Source organism: Ictidomys tridecemlineatus, chromosome 4 (assembly GCF_052094955.1).
Source record: "Ictidomys tridecemlineatus isolate mIctTri1 chromosome 4, mIctTri1.hap1, whole genome shotgun sequence".
In the NCBI taxonomy this organism is placed as follows: Eukaryota; Metazoa; Chordata; class Mammalia; order Rodentia; family Sciuridae; genus Ictidomys; species Ictidomys tridecemlineatus.
In genome coordinates this window covers 61,423,859-61,449,483 of record NC_135480.1, presented here as the reverse complement: position 1 = coordinate 61,449,483, position 25,625 = coordinate 61,423,859, and the positions used below count along the sequence as shown (strand labels likewise).

The following is a 25,625-nucleotide window of genomic DNA, read 5'->3' as shown; positions in this document are numbered from 1 at the left end:
AGTTCCGTGACCCACTATAGCAAACTAATCAAACCCAAGGAGGGTTCTACTAAACTGTTACAAATTTTTGTGTGTTTGATCAGAAATACAAGTCACAACCTTGGATTTGCGATTGGCATTTGAAAGTGGGCAGTACTTTTGTAGGACTGAGGTCTTAACATGTGACATCCAATGCTGTCCACAAGGGCAGTGTCAGAATGGAATTTAGAATTAGAGTATCCTCGGCAGGTGTCTGTTGGAGGATTTTCACACACATATCTAATGTCAGAAGTGTTAATAATACTGACTGGTAAGGGAGAGAAGGAAAAGCACTTTGATTTTTCCTGTTTTTTGCACACACATACAGCTGTATCTGTTTTTATATCTGTCCATGTATGTGTGTGTTTTTGTGTATATAGACGTAAATTTACATTGAGCTGTCCAGTTCAAATCCTGTACTTTTAAGATCCTTTCCTGCCTCTCTCCTTCCCTTTCTTCCCAGGGCCTTGTGCTTGCTCGGCAAGTGTTCTGCAACTGGCTACATTCCCAGCTCTTTCTTATTTTTATTTTGAAACATGGTCTCCCTAAATTGCTCAAGTTGGCCTTGAACTTGATCCTCCTGCCTCAGCCTCCCAAGGAACTGGAATTTCAGGAATGTGCCTTCACACCTGGTTTACCTCCCTGCCTTTCTATTTGTATATAGATGCTATGTTGAACAGTGAGAAACTTGACTTCCACAACCTAAATACTTGACTTATTTGCTGTTTCTGTGTCAGTCCTCTCCTGACCACTGGTCACCTATTTAACCTTTGATTTTTCTCTTCACAAACTTGCTCGTCTTATTCTTTTCTTAATAGAGGCAGCTATATCCTTGCAGGTGCTTAGGCTAGAAATCATCCTGCTGCCCCCCTCCAAACCCCACATCATACCATTGGTAATTCTTTTAAGTAGAACCATTTTTTCCTCACCTCCACTACCGTCACCATTATTATATCTGCAAATACTTAAAGTCTTCTCTTTGATTCTCTGCTTCCACCCTTACCTCAATATGTATTCCTTCCACAATAGCCAAAGTGATCATTTTAAAACCTAAACTAGATTTTGTCACTCCTTTGCTCAAAACCTGCTAATAGGGCTGGGGATGTGGCTCAAGCGGTAGCGCGCTCGCCTGGCATGCGTGCGGCCCGGGTTCGATCCTCAGCACCACATACCAACAAAGATGTTGTGTCCGCTGAGAACTAAAAAATAAATATTAAAAATTCTCTCTTTCCTCTCTCTCTCTCTCTCTCTCTCTCTCTCTCTCTCTCTCTCTCTCTCTCTCTCTCTCTCTCTCTTCTCTCACTCTAAAAAAAAAAAACAAAAAAACAAAAAAAAAAAACCTGCTAATAGCTTCTCTTCTCTTCAGTTTAAAATTAAAAATTTTACGGGGTCCTATGTTGTCAACCACTCTTTGTTTCAGTGTAATTCAATATTGGCTTTCTGACTGTTTCACACCAAGTGCCTCTCACTTCAGGACCTTTGACCTTGCTGTTTTCTTAAGCAAGCTCTTCTTTCAGATACCACATAACTCACTTCTCCCTTACTCCACTCAGCTCCATTTCTCAGATGTGACTTTATTAGTAAGATCTCCCCTGACTAACCAGTATAAGATAGCATCTTATCTTCATGCTTTATCCCTTCACTGTGTTTATTACATTATGGCAACCTCTGACATAATATGCAGAGGAGGACTTTTTGTCTTTTTCTCTCTGCACAGCATTTCTAGCACCTAGGATAATGTGACAAATAGTAGGCTCTTGGCAGTCAAGTACCATATGATCTCACTGATGTGGAACCTAAGAGTTGATTTTATAGAAGTTGATAGTACAGTGGAGGTTATCAAAGGCTGGAGAAGGGGACAGGGTTGGGGAAAGTTGTTTCCTGGGCACAAAACAGTAGTTAGATAAGAGTTAAGAATTTCTGGTGCTGTTTCATAGGAGGGTAACTATAGATAACAAGACTGTACTGTACATTTCGAAAAAATTAGAAGAAAGGAATGGGCTTCCAATGCTTTATTATGCTTCTTAATCTGGGAAACCATGTATTCATCCATGGAAATGCGGCTAATGACATCCTTCTCATGAGTTGTAAATATGTATAAGTGCCTCCTGCATAGTAGGGATTCTTTATTCATTTCTCTTTCTATCTTCCCTCATCTTCCACCATCTTCTTAATCAACATAACTTCATGTATTATCTATATCAAAAAGCTCTTATGTATATTGACCAAATTTTCTTACCAAAATAGTGTAAGGTGAACAGAATTAACAAAAAAAATATAGAATTGTTTTTGCCCTAAAAGTGCTAAAGGCTAATATTAGATTAGTATTTTCCTTCAGTGAGTTTATATATGTGTAAGTATTTATTTCTGACATTAAAATAGAGAAGAAAGAGTTGCCTCATTTGAGTGACCAAGTAAAACCAGTACAAGTTGACAGTTCATGGGGGAGTTTCCAGCAGTAGACTCTTGGTTGCTCTTCCTTCCTATCTTTGTCTTCATATAGACATAATGGGAAGCTTTGGGGATTTTTTTGGTTCTTGCCTGAAATAAAAATGCTCTAAAGTGTACATATTGAGAATATCAACAACATGTAGACCCTGAAAAGTTATCGTTTAAGTGAAAGAAGCCTATGGCTTTTAGTATTCTTATCAGCTTTATGAAAATAAGACCTTTATCTGCTGTTCTGAACTCTCACCTCATTTCCACAGCAAACATGATCAATTGCTGTAAGATATAGAATTTATATGAATCCCAATATTGTAACTATAATGCACTAATAAAAAATTTAAAACCTTTTTAAAAAGAATTTATTATCGACTGTGAAAAGGTAGATTTCAAATCACTGGAATAATAACAGATTATGAAAGAAATGATGTCGAGACTCTATAGAAAAAGAAAAATGTTCGTCTTTTTATCATACCAGGCTAAAGTAAGTGATGGGATTGTTGAAGATAAATTTAATAGAGAAAAACATGCATGAATGTTTACTTGGTCTTGGTGTGGGGATGAGATTTTTAAGAATTCTAGCAAAGGGTAGTATATATGGGAAAATGGTAATAGATTTGACATCCTGAATCATAAAAGTGTGTCACAATAGTAACAACAATATCTAACATATACTGAAGTAAGTGCTAAGCATTGCAATAAGTACATCCAAGTTAAAGTTCCAAGGTTGAGAAACCTGGCCTATTGTGCCACTCTATATCCCTGGTTATTTTTCCCTGTTATCATAGACAACACTGTGACAGATGTTTTGCCATGGTATAACAAATATTACTAGTTTCTCAATCTTTTGTTGCACCTGTGTACCACTTGCTATTCTGCCGCTTAGCAGATGTGTTCTATGTTAGTTTTTTGTTACAGCAACATCCTACTGCAAGATACTACTTCTCTTTTAATTAGGATCAGCTAAAACATGGAGATGCAAACTGCAGTGGCTAACACACCATAGATGTTCATTATTTTTCATGCAATAGCTTAGGTGATTAGCAGTTCATATGATTAGATTCTTCCTCCTGAAGCTATTCAAGAACCCAGGTAGCAGAGTGGCTCTTCCACTTTCCCTCATCACTACTCTGACTAAATCTTGTTCACTGACTTATTTGGGTTCTAGCCAATTGACAGAGGAAAAGATAAACAAATATCTATTCTCTAAAGATCTAGTCTGGAAAGTGGCATATATTACTCTGCTCACATTGTATTGGAGAACTTAGATAGATTGCTGTACCTGACAGCAAGGGAGGCTAGGAAATGCAGTCCCACCATATACCCAGGAAGAAAGAAAGAACAGATTTTGGTGGACAACAATAAAGAGATCCACTATGTATGTTCTCAATCTGATAAACCACATGATAATGTGGGAATTAAAATATTCCTATAAGTCAATAAGAAAAATTAAAATACTCCAAAACAAAGAAAAGCTACAAATTCAGGTTTAAAAAAAATTCAAGACTAATGATTATATGTCAATGGTGGGTTGGTTTTTAACAGAGGCGTTTAATGAGGGAAAGGATATTCTTTCAACAGAAATTAGACCTTTACCTCATACCATACATAAAAATTAATTCAAGATGAAAGACCTAAATTTAATGTTAAAACTATAAAATTCAATAAAGTGCAAGTCCATGTGATCTTAGAATGTACTTTCTCAGATATCACCAAAAGCTCAATCAAACAAAGAAGAAATAAACAGATTATAGAATTAAAAACTTTGGTGCATCAAAGCTCTGTAAAGAAAGGGAAAAGAAAATCCACAGAACAGAAAAAACTATTAGAAAATTACATATCTGATAAGAGTCTAATGTCAGAATATATAACAAAGCCTTACAACTAAACAATGAAAGGATGACCCAGTTGTTAAAATGGACAAAAAATTTCAATAGATTTTTTTTTCCCAAAAAAGGATAATGAAAAGATGTTTAACAACATTAGTCATTAGGAAAAGGCAAACCCAACTATAATGAAATACCACTTCACACTCACTAGAATGGATAGAATTAAAATAGAACAACAATGTTGATGACAAGATGAAGATGACACACACCTGTAATCCCAGCATCTCAGGAGATTGAGACAGGAGAATTGCAAGTTTGAGGCCAGCCTCAGCAACTTAGCAAGACCCTGTCTCAAAAATAAAAAGTGCCAGGGATGAAGTTCAGTGGTAAAGCGCCCTTGGGTTCAATCCCTAGTACCACACCTCCAAAAAAGTAGAAACAACCAAAATATTCATTAACTGATAAATGTGTTATATAACTGATAAACAAAATGTGTTACATCCATATAATTTGATATTACTTAGCCATAAAATGGAATGCAATACTGATTTATGCTGCAAGATAGATGACATTAAAATCACCATGTTAAATAAAAGCAACCAGGTACCAAAGGTCACATGTTGCCTCATTTCGTGTATATGAAATGTTCAGAGTGGGCAAATTTATAAAGTGAGAAAGTAGATTAGTGATTGCCAGGAGCTTCAGGGAAGGGGAAATAACAGTCACTACCTAATGGGTGTGAGGTTTCTTTTGGGGATGATAGAACATTCTGGAATTAGATACTGGCAGTAGTTGTACAACTTAAGATACTAAAATGAAGAAGTGATAAATGGGACATCTCAATAAAAAACAATTTTTAAAAACTAATGACTGAAAATCTTCTATCCCAAGAATCAAAGAAATGGAAATTATGACAATGTTAGTATCAATTCTATTAAAAAGGTAAGTTAAAAATTTGTTAATACATTCATATTCTGTTGTTGTGAGAGTATAAATTGATACAGCATTTTGGGGGCGCTATTGGTACTATATGTCACATGCCTTAAAATGGATCCTATTTTTCTGAGGGGAACAGAGGGAATAGAACGGGGAATGGTTTGGTCAACAGATATTGTGTTATCATTAGATAGGAAGAAGTTTTGGTGTGCTCTTGCATAGTAGGATGACCATTTCAAAAAGCTAAAAGAAAGGATTTTGAAAGTTTTCACCATGAAGAAGTGATAAATGTTTTAGGAGATAGATATTTTTACCTTGATTTTAAAAATTACATGATGTATACATTTAGTAAAACATCATAGGGTATCCCGTAAATATGTATAATTTTTGTTTTTACATATCAGTTAAAACATTAAATAAAAATAAACCATATTTGGGCCTGGGGATGTGACTCAGGCGGTAGCGCTTTTGTCTGGCATGCGTGTGGCTCGGATTCAATCCTCAGCACCACATACCAACAAAGATGTTGTGTCCGCCGAGAACTATAAAAATAAAAATAAAAAAAATAAACCATATTCTTTGCTTCAGTAATTATATCTTAGGAATTTATTTGAAGGATATAAATAAATGTATGTGAAACTGTTTGTCTACATGTGTAATCAAGATGGGATCACTGAAAGTAACTGAAATGTTCAGAAATAAAACATTTAAAGCCCTGGGAGTGGCTCAGTGGTAGAGCACTTGCCTAGCATGTGTAAGGCACTGAGTTTCATTCACAGCATCACATAAAAATAAATAAATAAAGGTCCATTGACAACTAAGAAAACATATATTAAAAAAAGAAAACATTCAATAATTAGAAGTAATTGAAATACTTTATAAGAAGCAGTAGTTAATTTACGATATTATTCATAATGATACCATAAAATTGTATTGAGCACTATTAATTTAATTTAATTTAGCTTTAGGTCTAGTTATACCACTTAAGTACAGATCAAAGTTTGGGTGGCATGAAATGGGAACCTGTAAAGAAATTTCTACAGCTCAATCATAGCTCTGGAAAACCTCTTAAATCTGCTCTTCTTGGCTGAACTGGTACCTGTGTATATGTATGGAAGAGAAGAGTTCAAGTCTCTCTTATGATACATCAAATTTCTTACCTAGGGAAAGTTTAAATAAATGTAAACATAGAATTTAGGTCCTCTACTAAGTTTAAAGCTCTTGATTGAGGCATAAGATACATTGGAAAATGCTCAGGCTTTATAATTATGAAAACCTGAATGTAAGTTTCTCACTAGTTGTGTAGTGTTGACCAAGTAATATGAGTAAAGGTTTAAAAAAACCTTTTCCCTTCTGCCTGGTAATTTGGCCATTTGTTAATGTTTTAAATCTGTTATCCAAGCATATTATTGCTCCTTAAAGAGCGTAAGAACTTTTCCCCTAATTATCATCACCCCATTTGAAATGTTGGTACCACAGATAGATCATGTATCTGCTTATGTATCTTTGGAGGACCACAGATCTTTGTTACATGTAAGCTTCTTTTGCCCCTCCAATTTTTGACCCATTGCCCCTGTTGAAAATGTTTGCTGAAAAGGCTTGGTATATGTTCTATGTCAAAAATGTTACTAGGCAACATTGCTTGGTAAAAATCATGCCTGTTGAGTAAACTGTATCTAATGGGAAAACTGTAAATATTTAAAAGACCATATCATTGAGTTTGCCTGAGGACATTGACTCTGGTAACAGTGTTTCCCTTATAGAGACCTGCAATCTATACCTATAGCATTGTTATAAGAGATTTTGGGCTCTGGGAGAAGAGGCTATTAAACTAGAATGACTTCCAAACCCACTAATGTAAGTCTCATTTTCTTGGACCTGAACCTCACCTGGGGCAGGGAAATGGGGATGTGGTACAAAAAATAACTCTGGGTAGCTGTGTGAGCTACTGCGTAGACTGCTGCAGAGACTGTTCCTACAAAAAAGGAATACCTGGAGCTACCTTCTGGCAGGCTATAATTTTTGTCCTATATCTTTCTATGTAGATTAGTCTTCTAAGGGTAAATGTTTAGTTGAGCCTGAGAAATTCTTCTGGCTATTATGCCTAACTTCTCAAGATTCAGTTTCCTGCTCTGTAAAATGAAAATGTTACCAACCCTACAGGATTTTGTGAAAATTAGAGATACTATACAAAGCTCCTGGCACAGAAGAGCTATTCTGTGAATGGTAGCTACTACTGGGTTCATCCATCATATTTTTATGTAAAGTATGCTATTTTCATAATACCCATTTCCAGTGACTTGAATTAGAGGATATTGTCAGATGTTGACATTTTGAGCATAATAAGTTTTTATTATATAATTGTTTATGTTTAACCCTTTGTCATGCAATTAGAAGTTAGAGTTGTCAGCATCACAGTGAATAATGACTAAAGCCTGAATATTTATCTTCATATGTACTTAATGTGGCAGTTTACAATATTTTATGTACCTTAGAACAAATATATCAATTACAGATATCAATTTTTATTAACTTCTTTATTCTCTGAGTATGGATAACAGTTTACTGTTTCTTGGCATAGCTCTTATTTTTTTTAAAAAGAGGGGTATTTGAGATAATTTTATTTTTTGATACTGGGGATCTAACCCTGGGGTGCTTAACCACTGAGCCACTGAATATCTATATTTCTCACCCCTTCCTGAGGTTGTTTTTGTTTAGTTGGTTACTATTAGCCTTTTCAGTTTTTACTTTGAGACTAAGTTGTTTAGGGTTTTGCTTTGTTGTTGAGGCTGGCCTCAAACTTGTGATCTTCCTGCCTCAGCCTCCCAGGTCACTAGTATTACAGGCATGCATCACCATGCCAGGCTGAGATAATATGTTTTAGAATATCTGTATTTTCCACCCCTTCCTGAGGTTGTTTTTGTTTAGTTGGTTACTTTATTGCTTATCCAGGCTAATTTTTCAGAGTCTCTTTATCCTGCAGTGTGCAGCCACTAGTATCTTTGCTCTTTTTTTATTGTTTTTATTTTGGAGTTTTGTATTCATTCCCATGGTTTCCCCTGTGCTTCATTGCTTGGCAGTCAGCCAGAGATTGGTCCCAAACTGTACTTTTAACACTCACAAACAGTGCACTAGGCCTTTGCCCTCTTTCACTCATGGGTCCATTTATTAGTTGAGGACTGCATTCCAAGTTTAGGTTGTTTTATTTTTACTGCCTTTACTTTGTGCTGTGTTCCTTCATTTCTCCCTTGCAGGTACAAGTGGCCTTCCTGTCATTTAGGGTCTAGTGGAAAACACGGCTTTTATTTCCCTGGATTAGTGTTAAATCCAGCTGTTGGTCAGATGTTCACCCCAACTGGGACCACAGCCCTAGTCCAGCAGAGCCACTGCCCTTTCTGGTGTACTCCTCATTATTTCGCTTGAAATGAGTTTTCACCCTCTGCTTCAAATCAAGTCAGTCCCTCTTGGCAATGAACCTGCTAGTTCTTTGCCAGCTTTATTCTGGTAGGACTGTTTCCATATAGAACAGACAGGAGAACTGCCCTAGGCAGGAATACCACAGATCGTCTCTGTTCTTACCCAAAGTTCAGCAGTTTTCAGTATTTCCAGAGCCTGTAATGGCAGATTTTGACAATTTTATCCAGTTTTATAGGGTTTCATTTTAGGGGGCAGGGTATGCCAACCTATTCACTCTGCCAAGCCAGAAATCCCACCTCAGTAGATTTATTTTAAAATGCAATCTTTGTTGAATTTTCTAGTTCTAATAGATATTTAGATTCTGTTTAATTTTTCTATGTATATAGTTATCAGTTGATTATAATGTATTGTTGTTGAGTTTGGGAGCCTTGGGTGAGAGTCGTTTGTTTTTTGCATTTTTAAGGAAGAGCAGTGATTTTTATTTTTCATAATATATCAGAATATTTCATTCTTAGAATAAATCTTCCTAAACAATGATGTGAAATTCATTCTTCAGCCAGGCATAGTGGCACACACCTGTAATCCCAGCAACTTGGGAGCCTGAAACAGGAAGATCACAAGTTCAAGGCCAGCCTTAGCAATTTAGTGAGACCCTTTCTCTAAACAAACAAACAAATAAATAAAAAGGATTGGGGCAGTGGGGTTGTGTGCTTTCTAATGTGTGAGGCACTGGGTTCGACCCTCAGCACCACATATAAATAAATAAAATAAAGGTCCAACAACAACTAAAGAGAAAAAGAAAAAAATGGAATGGGGATGTGGCTTAGTAGTAAAGTGCCTCCGAAAAATAAATAAGTAAAATAAAATTCACTTTTCAGGGACTGGGGTTATAGTTCAATGGTAGAGCACTTACCTGGCACAAGTGAGGCTCTGAGTTCAATCCACAGTACCACAAAAATTAATTAATTAATTAATTAGACTCACTTTTGGATTTTTATATCTACCTTCATAAGTAGAATTCATCTTTAATTTTCCTTGCCTACTTTGTATTGTTCCAAAATCATGCAAATCCCCCCAAATGAGTTTGGAGTCACTTTCTGTTTTCTGGAATCATTTTTTATAAGCTTAGGATGATCTGCTTGGTTTGTGAACTTTTGGTTGAACATCTCCAAAAGTATCTTGAGCTCAGTGTCTTGGAAAGTGTGACTACAAGGATGTGTGTTATTTAAGATTCCGTCTTCTGATTCACTTTCTTCTTAGCTTTTTTTTTAATATTTTTTTTTAGTTGTGTATGGACTCAATGTCTTTATTTGGTTTTTTTTAAATGTTTTTAGTTGTAAATGGATATAATTCATTCCTGCCTTCCTTCCTGCCTTCCTTCCTTCCTTCCTTCCTTCCGTGTTGAGAATCGAACCCAGGGCCTCACTCTTGCAAGGCAAGTGCTCTACCACTGAGCCAGCCCCTTAGCTAGGCTTTATGAAGTTGGTTGTGATTGCTTTAATAATCTGGCTTCCACTCCCAGTATACCAATAAAACTGTTCTCACGGTGTTAGTAGTAATGGCATTATTACCTTTTACAGTTATTATTCTTCACAGCAGCATTTGGTAATTAGCCACTCTCTTTTTCTCAAACCTTACCTTTTCTTGGGTTTGATAAAACTTAACTGGCTGCTTCCATTTTAACTATTCTTTCTCACTTACTAGGATAACTACAATAAAAATAAAGCAAATAGCATATCATATAGCATACTATTGTATAGCAAAAAATAATAATAAAGTATAATTTGATTTTCTTTAATTTTTTAAAAGGTGTATTTTTCATTTGATATATTTTTCACTTGGTTACTAAAGTAACAAAAGAAAATTTGCAGAGTACAGAAAATAACCCCACTGCATAGCAGTAAATGATTCTATCACCTTGGCATGTCCTTTCTTGTCTTTTGTTCAGTCCCTAGGATTAAAAAAAAAAAAAAGTGTATGTGTGACAATTTGAATGAACATGTGCTATTATTAACATTTTAATATAAAGATTTAATTTTTGTTTATTTATAAGTTAAACATTTTTATTTTGGATATTTAAACAATTCTTCTAACCAATTATGAGAGGAGAGAAAGGGAATGGATTATTGAAAGTTAATGCTAAATGTAGTAATGATACTAAGCAAACTGACATTTAAAGTCATTTTTAAGTTGGGTTGGTTTTTTTTTTTTTTTTTTTTTTTTTTTTTTTGTGTGTGTGTGTGTATGTGTGTGTGCTGGGGATTGAACCCAGGGCCTTGTGCACACAATGAAGGCACTCTACCAACTGAGCTATATCCGAAGGCCTCTAAAGTCATTTTAAATACTTATATTCTCTTAGATGCTATTTTAGACATGGATGATACAGTGACTATTAGCAAATAAAATGATATTTTGTATAACTGCATTTTATAAAGAACATGTTTCTGATCAAACCTGTTTATCACCAGGAATATCAATATGCTTTATGAACGTTCTTTTTAGTATTAACAGTGTGGTGCGTTTTCTGATAAGCATAAACAAACACAAAGCACCATTTAAATATTATTGGAGTGGTTGGAGATGTGGCTTAGTAGTATTAAAGTGCTTGCCTAGCATGTATGAGGCCCTGGGTTCGATCCCCTGTACCATAAATAAATAAATATTGTTCCAAGATTTCAGTCTTTGAAATCTTAAATAGTAATGAGGTGAAAAGGCTAATACTTGGGCTGGGGATATAGCTCAAGCAGTAGCGTGCTTACCTGTCACGCACGGGGCGCTGGGTTTGATCCTTAGCAGCACATAAAAATAAAATAAAGATATTGTGTCCACTGAAAAACTAAAAAATAAATATTTAAAAAATTCTCTCTCTCTCTCTCTCTCTCTCTCTCTCTCTCTCTCTCTCTCTCTCTCTCTCTCACAAAAAAAAAAAAAGGCTAATACTAATGGCAAAGCAGTTTCCTACTTAGTTAGGGCTGAAACTTATTTCCCTTGCTTTTGTGAAATTCGAGCCCAAGAATCATCTATGTGAGGCCATAAATGCCTTTTCAGCTTGAATCTGTACACTTTCTACATGAGGCTGTTATGTTGTCACACTAGGAGCTCCTGCCAGAGGGGCTGTGTAAGCAGGGCACAGATGTGCTCAGAGAAGCCCCCTGGAACTTTACTACTTGCTTATAGAAAGAACCACCAGCCTGCTTCATAGATTTCCTAAAGGTCAGGGAAATTTCTCTAAGAGATCAAAATCTAACAGAGAAACTGAAATGATTTTTACCAATTAGGCAATTTTTAACATCTAAATAAACTTCCATAATTCTTTTAGCAAAATTAAGTTAGAATTGTAGATACCTTAAACTTTGGAATAAGGAATTGAACTTTTTTTGTTTTAGAATTTTAAGCCCATTCCTTAGAAAGTATTTGAGACACACAGTCTATGGCAGCATCAGTCTTACTAATTGGAAAAATAAAATGTTTAGTTGTGATTTTTTTTTTTTTTAGGGAGGAATTACTGTCATTGGTGCTGAGAAATGGATCCTGTGTTTCTTGACCTTCTTTCATAAATGTCCTTAGCTAATGTTTTTTTTTCTGTGATCCAAATACTGTTTAGCAAGCAGAGTTTTTTTTTTTTTTTTTACTGGAGTTGACTTTAGTATAGACATGTTAACATTTATAATAAAGAAAACCAAATTCTTTTTTTTATAGATTCTGAACTTGAAAAATTTGGTATTCTAAATAACTAAATATCAAAAAAGTAAAATTTAAAATTTAAAATACCTTACATTACATATTTAGTAACTCAGACACCACTCCTCCCCTCCCTACCCGGCATAATCAAGGATTGAATCCAGGCTCACTTAACCATTGAGCCACATCCCCAGCCCTTTTTTTTTATATTTTAGACATAGGGTCTCACTGGGCTGCTTAGGGCCTTGCTAAGTTGCTGAGGATGGCTTTGAACTAACTATATTGCCTCAGCTTCCTGAGCCATGGGGATTACAGGCATGTGCCATTGTGCACAGCCTATTATTATTCTTTAATTGTTTCACATGTTTTATGTTTTGTATTTCCCATAGTGCCTCGGAAAACTCAGATTGAGAAGCCCTATCTGAAATGCTTGGGACTATTTTAGATTTTGCAGTTTTTCAGATTTGGGGAATATTTGCATAGATTTTCCCAATTGAGTATCCCTAATCTGGAAATCTGAATTGTTCACCCAAATCTACAATGTTTTAGTATCGTGGCATTAAAAACATTTCAGATTTCATAGTAGTTTGGATTTGGGAGTTTTGGATTAGAGTGCAATATATTGAGTGCACTCAGGGATCATTTTCTCCAGAAAAATCTTCCTTAAATATTAATATTTGTCCAGATGCCTCTCTTCTGTCACCCCTGGTAGTTAAAATTATCCTATTACATGCTTGTTTTTAATACTTGGAGCATTTCTCATGGTTATTTATTTAAAAACAAATACAAATTCAGTTTCAACATAGTTCTTGACACACAGTTAAGATCTCAAGAAATATTTTATTGAATTGAGTTGCTGGGTATAATTACTTAAATATTGTGTTTATCACAGGTTCTTTTATGTCATAGTATCCCAAAATTGCACAGATTTGGCAGATGCAAAGAAATTTAGCTGTCATGTGTACACCATCTGCCTAATATTGTTCCTGTTGGATGGAGGCTGTTGTGGGTCTAAAAAGAATCAGACCACCAACCAGCAATTGTTGTTTCATAAGAGAGCATATAAGAGGATAGGTTTGTTTCCTTTAATGGTTCCACATGTCCAAGAAACGTATATTAACTCTTCTCTAGAATTTCAATGTAAAGAACATTTAGATTGAGCTGGGGTTGTGGCTCAGTGGTAGAGCACTCGCCTAGCACTTACAAGGCCCTGGGTTCAATCCTCAGCACCACATAAAAATAAATAAAATAAAGGTATTGTGTCCCATATAATTAGATAATAAAATTTTTTAAAAGGAACATTTAGATCAGCATCAGTGATATTGCCTCATGAACAAGACTTGATATTCTTCATGCTAAGTACTTTCTGGAGTTTCAGTACTTCATCGTCAAAAATACACAGAAAGGATGCCATGTAAATAATACAGTCAAAAGATAGATATGAGAAAAATTCTATGACTAAATTGGAATGTCAAGAATAGTTCTGTTTGCATCAGTTCTACCTATTGTCTTATCTTCACATTTCTCTGGTTCAGACACCTGAAGACCTGAACAAAACTGTATGAGGTCTTTTTGCCCTCCAGGTCTGTTTGCTCCAGCTCCACATCTGTGCACATATCCTCACTACCTATGGGTCATCAGGACCACTGCTAAAGAAGTGCATTTCTTTGCTGCTGGGGTGGTGCAGTTGGTGAGCTGCTATTTTAATGTTTCATTTTTAACAAAAAAAAAAAAAAAGAGAGAGAGAGACATGTAGAGAAACAGGATGTATGGCCCATACAGAGGATAAAAAAAGGAGTCAACAGAAACTGTCCCTGCGGAAGTTACGGGGGACTTATTAGTTTAAAGATTTAAAAGCACCTATTTTTATTATAGCCAAATAGCTAATGGAAACCATGTCTAAAGAAGTAAAGGAAATTATAAAAATGAATCTCACCAAACATAAAATGTCAACAGAGATACAAATTTTAAAAGGGAACCAAATAGAAATTCTGAAGTTAAAAAGTACAATCACTGAGATGGGGGTGTAGTTCATTGGTAGTGCTTGCCTAGCATTTGTAAGGCCCTGAGTTTGACTCCCGGCACCACGCACTCACATACAAAAGTATAATAACTGAAATAAAATATACTGAATGTTTTTGACAACAAAATTGAGCTGGCAGAAGAAAGAATCTGTGAACTTAAAGGCAAGCATAATGAGGTTATCTAGACCAAGAAAGAGGATGTAATGTCTGCTTTAAAAGAAAATGCATGAGTCAGGCGCAGTGGCACACGCCTGTTATCCCAGTGGCTCAGAAGTCTCAGGCAAGAGGATTGTGAGTTCAAAGCCAGCCTCAGCAACTTGGCAAGGCCCTAAGCAACTCAGCAAGACCCTGTTTCTACATAAAATATAAAAAGGGCTGGGGATGTGGTTCAGTGGTTAAGTGCCCCTAGGTTCAGTCCCCAGGACAATGCATGAAACAATAATTATTAAACATTTTTGATGGGCTTATAATTTATAAAGATATATTTCTATGACAATAAATAGCACAGAGAAGGAAGGGAATAGAGTCGTATGGAAGCAGAGTTGTTGTATGGGATTTAAATTAAGTTTGTATTAATCCAAACCAGATTGTTTTAAGTGAAGATGTTAATTATAATCCCTGTCAACCACTACAAATACAGCTCCAAAATTATAGTAAAAGAAATAAGAGAATTAAAATACAGCATAGAAAATACCTATTTAAGAGACTTAATTAGAAGATACTGTTATTATCTCTTTATTTTATAGATAAGGAAATAAACTTAGAAGTTATACTATTCAAGTACACAATAGACTCAAACCAAGCCTGTCACCAAAATTCCTCACAGTCGTTTTTTTTTTCTTTTTCTTTTAGTCGTCAATGGACCTTTGCTTTATTTATTTTTATGTGGTACTGAGAATTGAACCCAGTGTCTCATACATGCTAGGCAAGCACTCTACCACTGAGTCACAACCCCAGCCCCAAACCTTACATAGTTTTATAGGAAAATTGGTAAGATTCTCTGGTAGAAATGGTTAAGTTTTATTATTCCATCAGACCAGGTATGTAAAGCTCAAGGTTAAGAGTCTTTGTGGAGGGGCTAGAGTTGTGGCTCAGGGGTAGAGCGCTTGCCTAGCACTTGCGAGGCCCTGGGTTCGGTCCTCAGCACCACATAAAAATAAAATAAAGGTCCTTGGCCCTTTTTTTTTTTTTTTTTTTTTTTTTTTAAAGAATCTTTGTAGAGTGATACTGCTAGTAGGAGCTGGACTGGGATTTGAATGCAGATGTGCGTCGTTCAGGCTTCCTCTTGGATGTGCCGTACTGGGGTTGCTGCCTCAGCATCATGTGGTTGTAGCACATGCAGACTGCCTGGCCATGAGCAGTACAGCACATCTTTCGGCATCTGACTTCACTTGCGTGCCAGTGGACAACACAGACTTTAGAAAAGCAGTTTTGAATTTTTTCTTTGTTGACTTTGTAAGTCACAGACAGAGACTTTCCTATTTCCTTCCTCTTTCACAGAACTCTTATGTAGCTCAGAGATCTAAAACAAAACAACCAAGTATAAAATTAGGTGATGTGTTTTTAATTTTACTTTATATCAATTGACAAATTCAGCCACATGTTCAGATATTTACAGTAATGCAAAGCAGCCCAGTACTTGCTTTGATTTTTTTGTTGTTGTTATTATTGTTGTTGTTTTAATCTGTAAGAAGCTACTTTCTCTGCAGGTACAGCTTGGGATCTTCTGAGAAAGATAAACAAAAGCATACAGGCAATCAGTGTTTGCTTCCAACATCAGCAAAGGAGGACTGTAGAATTTCAAGACAGCTCACATTTATCATTTTGATATTTATTTCCTTGACTTTTACCAAAGACTATTTTAGAAATACTCATGGTTCTCAGAAAAGAAGAGTTTGTTTTTCTAGGCTGCACTAAGGAAATTCAGGAGATTTTAGCATAATGCTGACTAAAGACTCTATGACCTTTCTGAACTGAAAATAAGGAGGCCACTGTTCTCACATTAGGGGAAATTGCATCAAATGCTTAGAAAAAAAATTCTCCAAATTTCTAACTCGTCATAATTTTCCTCTTCAAATAAGTTCCAGGGAATTTATACTTTCCTATAAATTAAATGTTCAGTGAAACATCTTAGAATTCTAAGTTTCTCATATGTCTTTAGACTCTTCTCAATTTTTCTTACTATTTTGCATATTTACCATTATGGGTTTTGGTTCTAAACTCAACTGATTTTAGAAATAAAGCAGATAGAATGAGTAGAGGGTAGAGTTAAGGTGTATGGATAACATGTGATGTGCAGCTAGCTAACTGAAAAGAGCATGGCTACTGAAGGCATTCAAATTCAGGTATTTTGTTTTTCAAAAACACCATTGGACTATTAAAATATATTGCTGTTTACGGGTCCCATTGTTTCTCAGCCTAAATATTACAGAATTCTCCTTTTTTAAGAATTTGTATTAGGTAGTCAGTCACAAGTTTGGCTTGGCTGTTTTTTGTTTGTTTGTTTTGTACTAGGGATTGAACCCAGGGATGCTTAACCACTGTGCCACATCTCTGGTCCTTTTTTAAAAAAAAATATTTATTTATTTTTTGAAACAAGGTCTTACTAAGTTACTGAGTAGCTTACTAAGTTGCTGAGGCTGGCTTTGAACTTGTGGTCCTCTAGCCTTAGCCTCTTGAGCCAATGGAATTACAGATGTGCACCACTGTACCCAGTTTGACTGTTTTTTAAAATGTACATTTGGTTAAGTTACCTACCAAATTTTTCATATGGAAAAAAACCAAGGAACTGATATTGTCAGGTTAATTCAGTATTTGTATAAACCTTGAAAAAATGCTTTCAATTTCTGAGCATTTTTTAAAAAAATTTATGACTCTTTACACAGGTCTCTTTGAACTAAAATTTGTGCACATCTGCTCAATTTGAAATTGAACAAGTGTAATTTGAGAACATTCTTATGTCTTAGTTAAATGTCTAAATGCTAGACAAGACGCAGATGCATCTTTACTATGAATGTCCTTATCAAACTTTTATAGTTGTGATACTTTTACATTTAGCATAAGCTTTAAATAGTTCTTCCTTCAAATTTATAAGAATAGATGCAGCTTTTGGATTACATTTTATTCATCTCTGAAATAAAAAATTGTTGCCTTAAGGTATTAGATACACTTAGATAAAGGAATATTGAAAAGCAAACTAAATTTTATTTGCAATTATCTATGTGAATTAAGGGTTGTTGATTTTTTTTTCCTTTTAATACAACCAAAACATACAATTTAGATATGGCTGATATAAGCTACAGTTGTCATTCATTTATCTTTAGTGAGGATTCTTTTGATTGCAGATAACAAAGACTCAACTCAAAGTAGCTTTAAAAATGGGAATGTGTTGGCTACTGTAAACAAATCACAGAAGAGCTTGCTTTTAGGAACTACCCTATCCCAGGACACTGCCCAGATCTCTCTCTAGTCCCCCTTGCCATCTTTACTCTCAGATTTCTCATCACAGCTTTTCTTTATGAGTTGTTTTAATTCCCTCCTAGACAAATATGAATAAATATCTACAAGGTGAGAATAATCATGTGGTGTGAAAGATAGGCCATTTTGGACTTGTTGCGGCTTCTATCCCAGGATGCTCTAATTTAGATCAAGTGCCTCCTGTGCCCAGTAACTGCAGGCAGAGAGCAGAGACATTAAGTTCTGCCTTGCATTACCAGCTTGTCTTAGGAGCTTGCCCCTATGCTCAGGGAAGCACAATCTGTTCTGGGAAGAAGGAAGCATGCAAAGTCATATATTATGCCATGGGATTCTACATCAGATGCTGTACTATAAAGTTTTTTGTTTTTTTTTTTTTTTAAAAAGAGAGAGAGAGAGAATTTTTTAATATTACTTTTTAGTTAATGGCGGACGCAACATCTTTGTATCTGGTGCTGAGGATCGAACCCGGGCCGCACGTATGCCAGGCGAGCACGCTACCGCTTGAGCCACATCCCCAGCCCCATAAAGTTTTGAAAATACTACATTAGACAGAATTTTGTGAGATCAGTTACTTATGTGTCTTTTCTAAAATTTTGCTAATTATAACATCATTAGGCTTAAAATTTCAGTTATGAGGTTCTGTGTGGGTGCATTCTTCTTCAATCCTGTGAATGTTGATCCATGTGTTATTTGTAGAACAAATATTTATTGGGCAGTACTAATATGTCAGACTCCATAATTAGCACAGAAGATGTAGTGATGAACAGATAGGCATGATCTCTCTTCCATGTAGATCCCAAGGAAAGACAGACAAATATTATAAGCATGAGGTAACATGTTATGAAGCAGAAAGAGAAATACCTTCAGGAAAAACAATAGCTAAGAAAAAGAAGAGAGATATCCAGAGTAGATAAGGATCAAGTGAAGTTCTTCAAGATGAGTAAGAGTGAGCCAGAAAGGGAGGGCTGAGGGTAATCAAGGCAGAGGAAAGTTTGTGTGAAAGCTCAGGGAGTATTGGTGGAGCTGAAAGATATGTGTTGTACAGAAAGTGTAATGAGGAAAAGAATTAGAGAGTAATAAGTGAGGAAGCAAAAGACATAAAGCAAGTCAAATCATATAGTCCATGATAAAGAATTTTTTAAAAACATCCTAAATGTGATAGGTATAAGTAGTTTCAAAACATCCTCCTGATTTTAGTGTGCAAGTGGTTTAGTGAGAAGGGACACAGGAGATTGTTATAGTGGTATAAATGAGAAGTAAGAAAAGGACTTTGAGGACTGCGGGGTTAGCTCAGTAGTAGAGTACAGGCTTTGGAAAGTATGAAGTCCTATGTTTGATTTCTAGGCACTGCAAAAACAAACAAAAAACTTTTTTTTTTATCACTTGGACCCATAGAGCTAGCACAAGACCTAGGCATAGTTGGTACTCAGTATTGAGGTCACAAGAACTGTGTGTGTGTGTGTGTGTGTGTGTGTGTGTGTGTTTCACCTTAAAATGCATGTCACTCTTTTAAAAACTCATAATGCTTGTTTTATCATTTGCTGTATGTTAAAAAAAAAAAAAGACTTCAGTGGTTTCCTGCAAACACTTTATTGCTACCCACTACCAGCATTTCTAAGCCAAAACCTTTACGTCAGAAGTTAAATGTTTCTATTTTTTTTAAAAAAAAAAGTTTGTAAAAAGCATGTCTTAAGGTATGAATTTTATTCCAACTTAACACCAGCAGTTTCTGGTCATATTACATAACAACATGGATATTGTATTAAAGATATCTGTGCTGCTTGTATTTCAAGTGCCATCTAGTGGTATGATCACTTCAAAAGGTGAATATTTGCTATTTGGGGACAGAATTTTTTTAAAAAATCAATTTTATAAAAAAAGGTTAATGGAATAGCCAAACATAAGATACCAATGGAATTTAATATAAAACTTTTGTTGAGTATTCTTATATGTAACACACTCATATTTAACACCAAAATACCTTCAGGAAAAAAAATAGCTAAGCAAGAATATATCAAAAATTTAAAGCCTTCATTTATCAAAAGTCACCAATCAAGAAAGTGAAAAGACAGCTTACAGAATGGGAGAAAATATTTGAAAATTACATATCTTGCAAGAGTCTAGTATCCAAAATATGTAAAGAATGCTTAAAATTCAACATCAAAAAGACAACCCAATTAAAAAAATGAGTCAAGGACTTGAATAGACATTTCTCCAAAAGACATATAAATGGCCAATAAGCATATCATCGGTCATTAGAGAAATACAAACCAAAGCCACAGTGAGATACCATTTCCCAACCACTAGAATGGTTTTCATAATTTTAAAAAACAAAATACCAAAACCAGAAAATAACAACTGTTGGCAAGAATTTGGAGAAATGGGAATCCTCATGGACTGGTGGGCAGGTGTAGCCACTGTGAAAAATTGTTTTAACAGTTTCTCAAACATACAAATAGAGGATTACCCTGTAACTCAGCAATTCCATTCCTAGGTATATTCCCGGGAGAAATGGTGTCAAGAGTTAAATGGAGAGACGAAATCTCCAAAACAAAAAAAAGGTTTTATTTAGGAGTAATAAAAAAAAATAGGATTGCAGTCCAGGATACCTGTACACAGGCTAGGATGGCCTTTGATATGTCCAGAAAACAAAGGAAAGGTTAATGGTTTCATTGGGACAGAGGAAATCTATGAAAATGCAGACTTAATGGAGGCGGTTTCACTGGATTAGCCTGCCAGGAAAGTTCCTGGAACAGTCATTAGAAACCTGAGTGTTTCCCATGACCTCTGGACTCTGTTTTAGATATGAATGACAAGAACATTTTCATTTGTGTGCTCAATCTCCATACAGGTGTTCAAACAAAAAATTGTACATGAATGTTCATAGCACATTATTCATAATAGTGGAAAGGGAATGAATTTTTATCAACTAATGAAATGGATAAACAAAAGAGTACATCCATATGGTGGAGTATTATTTAGCTCTAAAAAGGAATGAAATACTGTTACATTGATGGACCTTGAAACATTATGCAAAGTAACAGGAGCCAGGCCAAATATTATATGATTTCATTTATGTGAACTGTCCAAAATAGTCATAGAGATAGAAAGCAAAATAGAATCTGAGTCATTTTTAAAAAATACTTTTATTGTTTTTTCTCTGACCTTCCTTTGGTAAGTATATGCTAATTTATAATTCTACCAATAATGGATGAGGAAAAATGGAGGAGATTTTTTATTGAGTAACTGTTCCAAGAGTTGTGCCTGGATTCCTTGCTTTTATTATTTTATTAAATGTCTGTGCCTCCTCTGACATAAAGTATCTAGAGAAATTGTAACAAGCAGATGAGTAAAGATCAGAAACCAGAAGTTTTTGTCTCCATGTCATGTTCTGTTTCCCTTTCAGCTTTAGCAGTGTTGAAATTTACCTTTTTTAAAATATCTTTTTTTAGTTGTAGATGGACACAATACATTTATTTATTTATTTGTTTGTTTGTTTGTTTGTTTGTTTGTTTGTTTGTTTATTTATTTAATGTGGTGCTGAGGAGCCACAAAACTAGCCCCTGGATTTTACCTTTTGCAGTTGCTTTTTTATTAGAGAGATTCAGCATTTCTCAAGTGATTGTTAACTGTTTACATTATTCTTACTCAACAGTCTATATCCTGTGCATTTATTATTAATAGATTTTAAACTGAACTTTCATACTTTTCTTGTAGACATAGAGGTATTATGTGTCAACTTTATCACAATTTTTTTTTTTTTTTTTTGCTTTTGTTTGCACCTCTATTCTAGGCTCTCGATGGCAATGTGTATGATCACCTCAAGGATTATTTAATAGCCTTCAGCCGGACTGAGCTAGAAACATGCCAAACTGTGCAGAACACATTCCAGTTTTTGTTAGAGAACTCCAGCAAGGTAAAGTACCTTCACTGCAGTGGGTGGTGTTAACCATTTTAGAATTAAACGTGTTTTTGCTACAAACAAAACAAAGAAACTAATGATACTAGAAGAATGCTTAAAGGCAACTCTCTAGAGACAGCATCCTTCTAACTCATCCACAGGGGAACAGAAACATCCTCCTACTTCAGATTGAATACTACAGTATCTTGGTTTTTGACATATTAAACCTTCTGTATGCTGTCATTCTTCAACACTAGTCTTTTCATTTAAAAATACTGATCTGTCAACTTTGCTCACATGTCCCAATGTGTGTAGAAAAAAATATATGTAATTTCTTTTCTTTAGGTTCTGATAGAGTAAATTTTTTTGTAGTGAAACTATTCTTTTGAAAGATTAATTATTCTTGTGATTAGTAAATGTTATATTCTTCCTAATAAATGAAATACATAGTAAATGTTTCCTGACTGAGTGCATACATTTATAAAAATGTATGCGTTTTGTAGCTGCTGCTTTAAAAGATCCTGTTCAATTCTCTTTTTTTGGCAGGGGAAGTGGGAACTGACTATATCTTTTAGAAACCATTTGTAAAGGGATCAGAGTATCCATCTTTGCATGACAGTGTCCAAAGACAGGAAAGAAAAGGGGCACACACTTTTTATCCTCCTTATGTATATATTCTTTTCAATATCCTAGAGTTTTAATGATCTATTAGATAAACATTAGAAATGCAAAGGTGATAGGGAAATATAAACATTACTACCCTGGTACTTTAAGTCTTGTTATATGTCTATTTTGTATATTCTTAACCCCCAGAATCCAAAACAAACAAAAAAAATACAGAAGGATTCATATGTAAAAAGAAGGATGGATGGATAGATAGATAAAAGTATGTGAAAGAAAATGAAGTAAAATATTAATTGCAGAATTAAAATGGGTATCTAGGTGTTCATTATCTAATTCTTTTTATTTTACTATGTGCATATTTTAAATTTTTCACAAGAAGATGTTGAAAAAAAGTCTGTAAAAGCATCTTGGCCAGGCTGGGGATATAGCTTAGTGGGAAAATGCTTGCCCAGCATGTGTAAAGTTGTGGGGGCCAGGAAAAAAAAAAATACTTTTTGATCTTTTTAGTTGTACATGACAGTAGACTGTATTTTGACATATATACATGGAGTATAACTTCCCATTCTTGTGATGTGGAGTTAACACTGGTCTCATATTCATGTATAGACATAGGGAAGTTATGTCTAATTCATTCTACTGTCTTTCCTATTCTCGTGCCCCCCTCCCTTCCCTTCATTCTCCTTTATCTAATCCAATGAATAGCTATTCTCCCACCCACCCCATTGTGTGTTAGCATCCACATATTAGAACATTCAGCCTTTTGTGTGTGTGTGTGGTTGGCTTATTTCACTTAGTATGATAGTCTCCAGTTCCATCCATTTACTGGAAAATGCCATAATTTCATTCTTCTTTATGACTGAGTAATATTCATTGTGTATATATATGTACCACATTTTCTTTATCCATTCATCTGTTGAAGGCACCTGAGTTGGTTCCATATCTTAGCTAATGTGAATTGAGCTGCTTTAACCATTGATGGGGCCACATCACTATAGTATGCTGATTTTAAGTTCTTTAGGTATATGCAGAGGAGTGGGATAGGTAGGTCAAATGGTTGTTGCACTCCCAAGTTTTCTGAGCAATCCCCATACTGCTTTCCAGAGTGGTTGCACCAATTTGTAGTCTATGAGTATACCGTTTGCCCCACATCCTTGCCAACATTTATTGTTACTTATATTCTTGGTAATTGCCATTCTGACTGGAATGAGATGAAGTCTCAGTGTAGTTTTAATTTGCATTTTCTCTAATTGCTAGAGATGTCGAACATTTTTTGTTTGACATCTCTAACAATTATATTTGTTGATTGATTGTGTTTCTTCTGTGAAGTGTCTGTTCAGTTTCTTAGCCCATTTATTGATTTGTTTATTTGTTTTTGTTTCTTTTTTCTTTTCTTTTCTTTTTTTTTTTTGTTAAGTTTTTTGAGTCCTTTATATATCCTGGAGATTAATGCTCTATCTGAGGTGCAGATGGTAAAGATTTTCTCCAATTCTATAGGCTCTCTCTTCACATTCTTTATTGTTTCCTTTGCTGTGAAGAAGCTTTTTGGTTTGACAGCATCCCATTTAGTATTGATTTTATTTTTTGCGCTTTAGGAATCTTGTTGAGGAATTCGGTTCCTAACCCAGCATGATGGAGATTTTTGCCTGTTTTTCCTTCCAGTAGGCACAGGGTCTTGCCTAGGTCTTTGATCCACTTTGAGTTGAGTTTTATGCAGGGTGAGAGGTAGGGGTTTAATTTAATTTTGCTACATATGTATTTCTAGTTTTCCCAGCACCATTTGTTTTTGTTACTATAGGTCTGAGTATAACTTAGGATCTGGTATTGTGATGCCTCCTGCTTCACTATCTTACCAAACTAAGGATTGCTTTGGCTATTCTGGGCCTCTTATTTTTCCAAATGAATTTCATGTCTGCTTTTTCTATTTCTATGCAGAATGTCATTGGAATTGTAATAGGAATTGCATTGAAATGTGATTCTGCAATCTGTATACGGGGTACAAATGGGAGTTCATAACCCACTTGAATCAAATGTATGAAATATGGTATGTCAAGAGCTTTGTAATGTTTTGAACAACCAATAATTTTAAAAAAAGGAATTGCATTAAATCTTATAGCATTTTTGGTATGGCCGTTTTGACAGTATTTATTCTGCCTATCCAAGAACATGGGTGATCTTTCCATTTTCTAAGTCTTAAAGGAAGCATCTTAACTTCATTCCTTCTATGTAGTGCTTAAGTTTATGACCATTTACCAAATCCCTTTTATTCATTGGTCCATTCAGGTTTTCTGCTTCTTTTTCAATACATTTTGGTAACCCTCTTTTTCTAAACAGTTGTCTATTTCAGTTGTTACCAGACTTGATGGCATAAGTTTCTCATACGCTTTTTTGCCTCTGGTTATTTCTCTTTTTATTTCAAATATTGCCTGTGCTTTCTTATTTTGATCTGACATACCAGTCTTTTATTCATCTTTGTCAGAGTCAGCTTTTGTTCTGCTTCCCAATGCTATGTCCCTAAGTTTTACCTTTATCTACATTTTTTTTTTTTAAGTTTATGTTCTTGTCTTTCTCAAGCTTATTTTCCTATTTAGGACCTATATTTTCAGTCTTTCTATTTTCAAGTTCCAAGTAAACCCATTTAAGGCTAAAAAAATTTCTCCCTCTGTGATATGTAGGGCTTTTATTGTTATTTCTATATTAACCCATGAATTATTTAGAAGTGAATTTTACAGTTTGCATTCAGTGCAACTATATGGTAAGGTGACATTTTCCATTTCTAATTTTATTGGAAAACATTTTTTATTCATAATTTTATTCTATACTTTTAAACTTTTTTGAAATTTCTTTTTCCAAGAAAAAGATAGCTTGGGTACAGTACTGGTAGTTTAGAAAACATGGTTATAACAAGTTGCTAATATTATACACACACCTAATTTCCTAGGATTTTCTTTAGCACATCCACATCTCATACTGTGAAACCTATGTCATTGGTATTTACATGCTCATCTGATGGAGAGGAACACAGACTCAGGTGGTTTATATGACTTGCCCAGGGTCACAAGCACATAGTGCTCTATGTTTTTCTACTGTGTTATACTATGCTATATTATTTCTGTAGTTTGTTACTTTAATTTAAAATATATTAAGAATTTATGAATTAGTTTGGATACATAAAGAGATAAGCTTTCATTTTGTGCCTTCCCTAATGTGAGTGTTTTGTTCCCCAGGGATGAGCAATTAATGAGATGCTCTTACGTTTAGGGTGAAAGTGGTGGG

General features: G+C 35.0%; 1 protein-coding gene across 5 annotated transcripts in view; it reads left to right on the top strand.

Moving 5' to 3' along the window:
- The window catches only part of Fchsd2 (FCH and double SH3 domains 2), a 274,587-nt gene that overhangs the window by 169,262 nt on the left and 79,700 nt on the right, over positions 1 to 25,625 (top strand). For all 5 annotated transcript variants that reach the window (XM_078046647.1, XM_005323168.4, XM_021725065.3 and 2 more), the window contains one exon: positions 21,621 to 21,743. In XM_078046647.1, the coding sequence (XP_077902773.1) occupies positions 21,621 to 21,743 (123 nt within the window). The remainder of the gene's footprint in view (positions 1 to 21,620; positions 21,744 to 25,625) is intronic.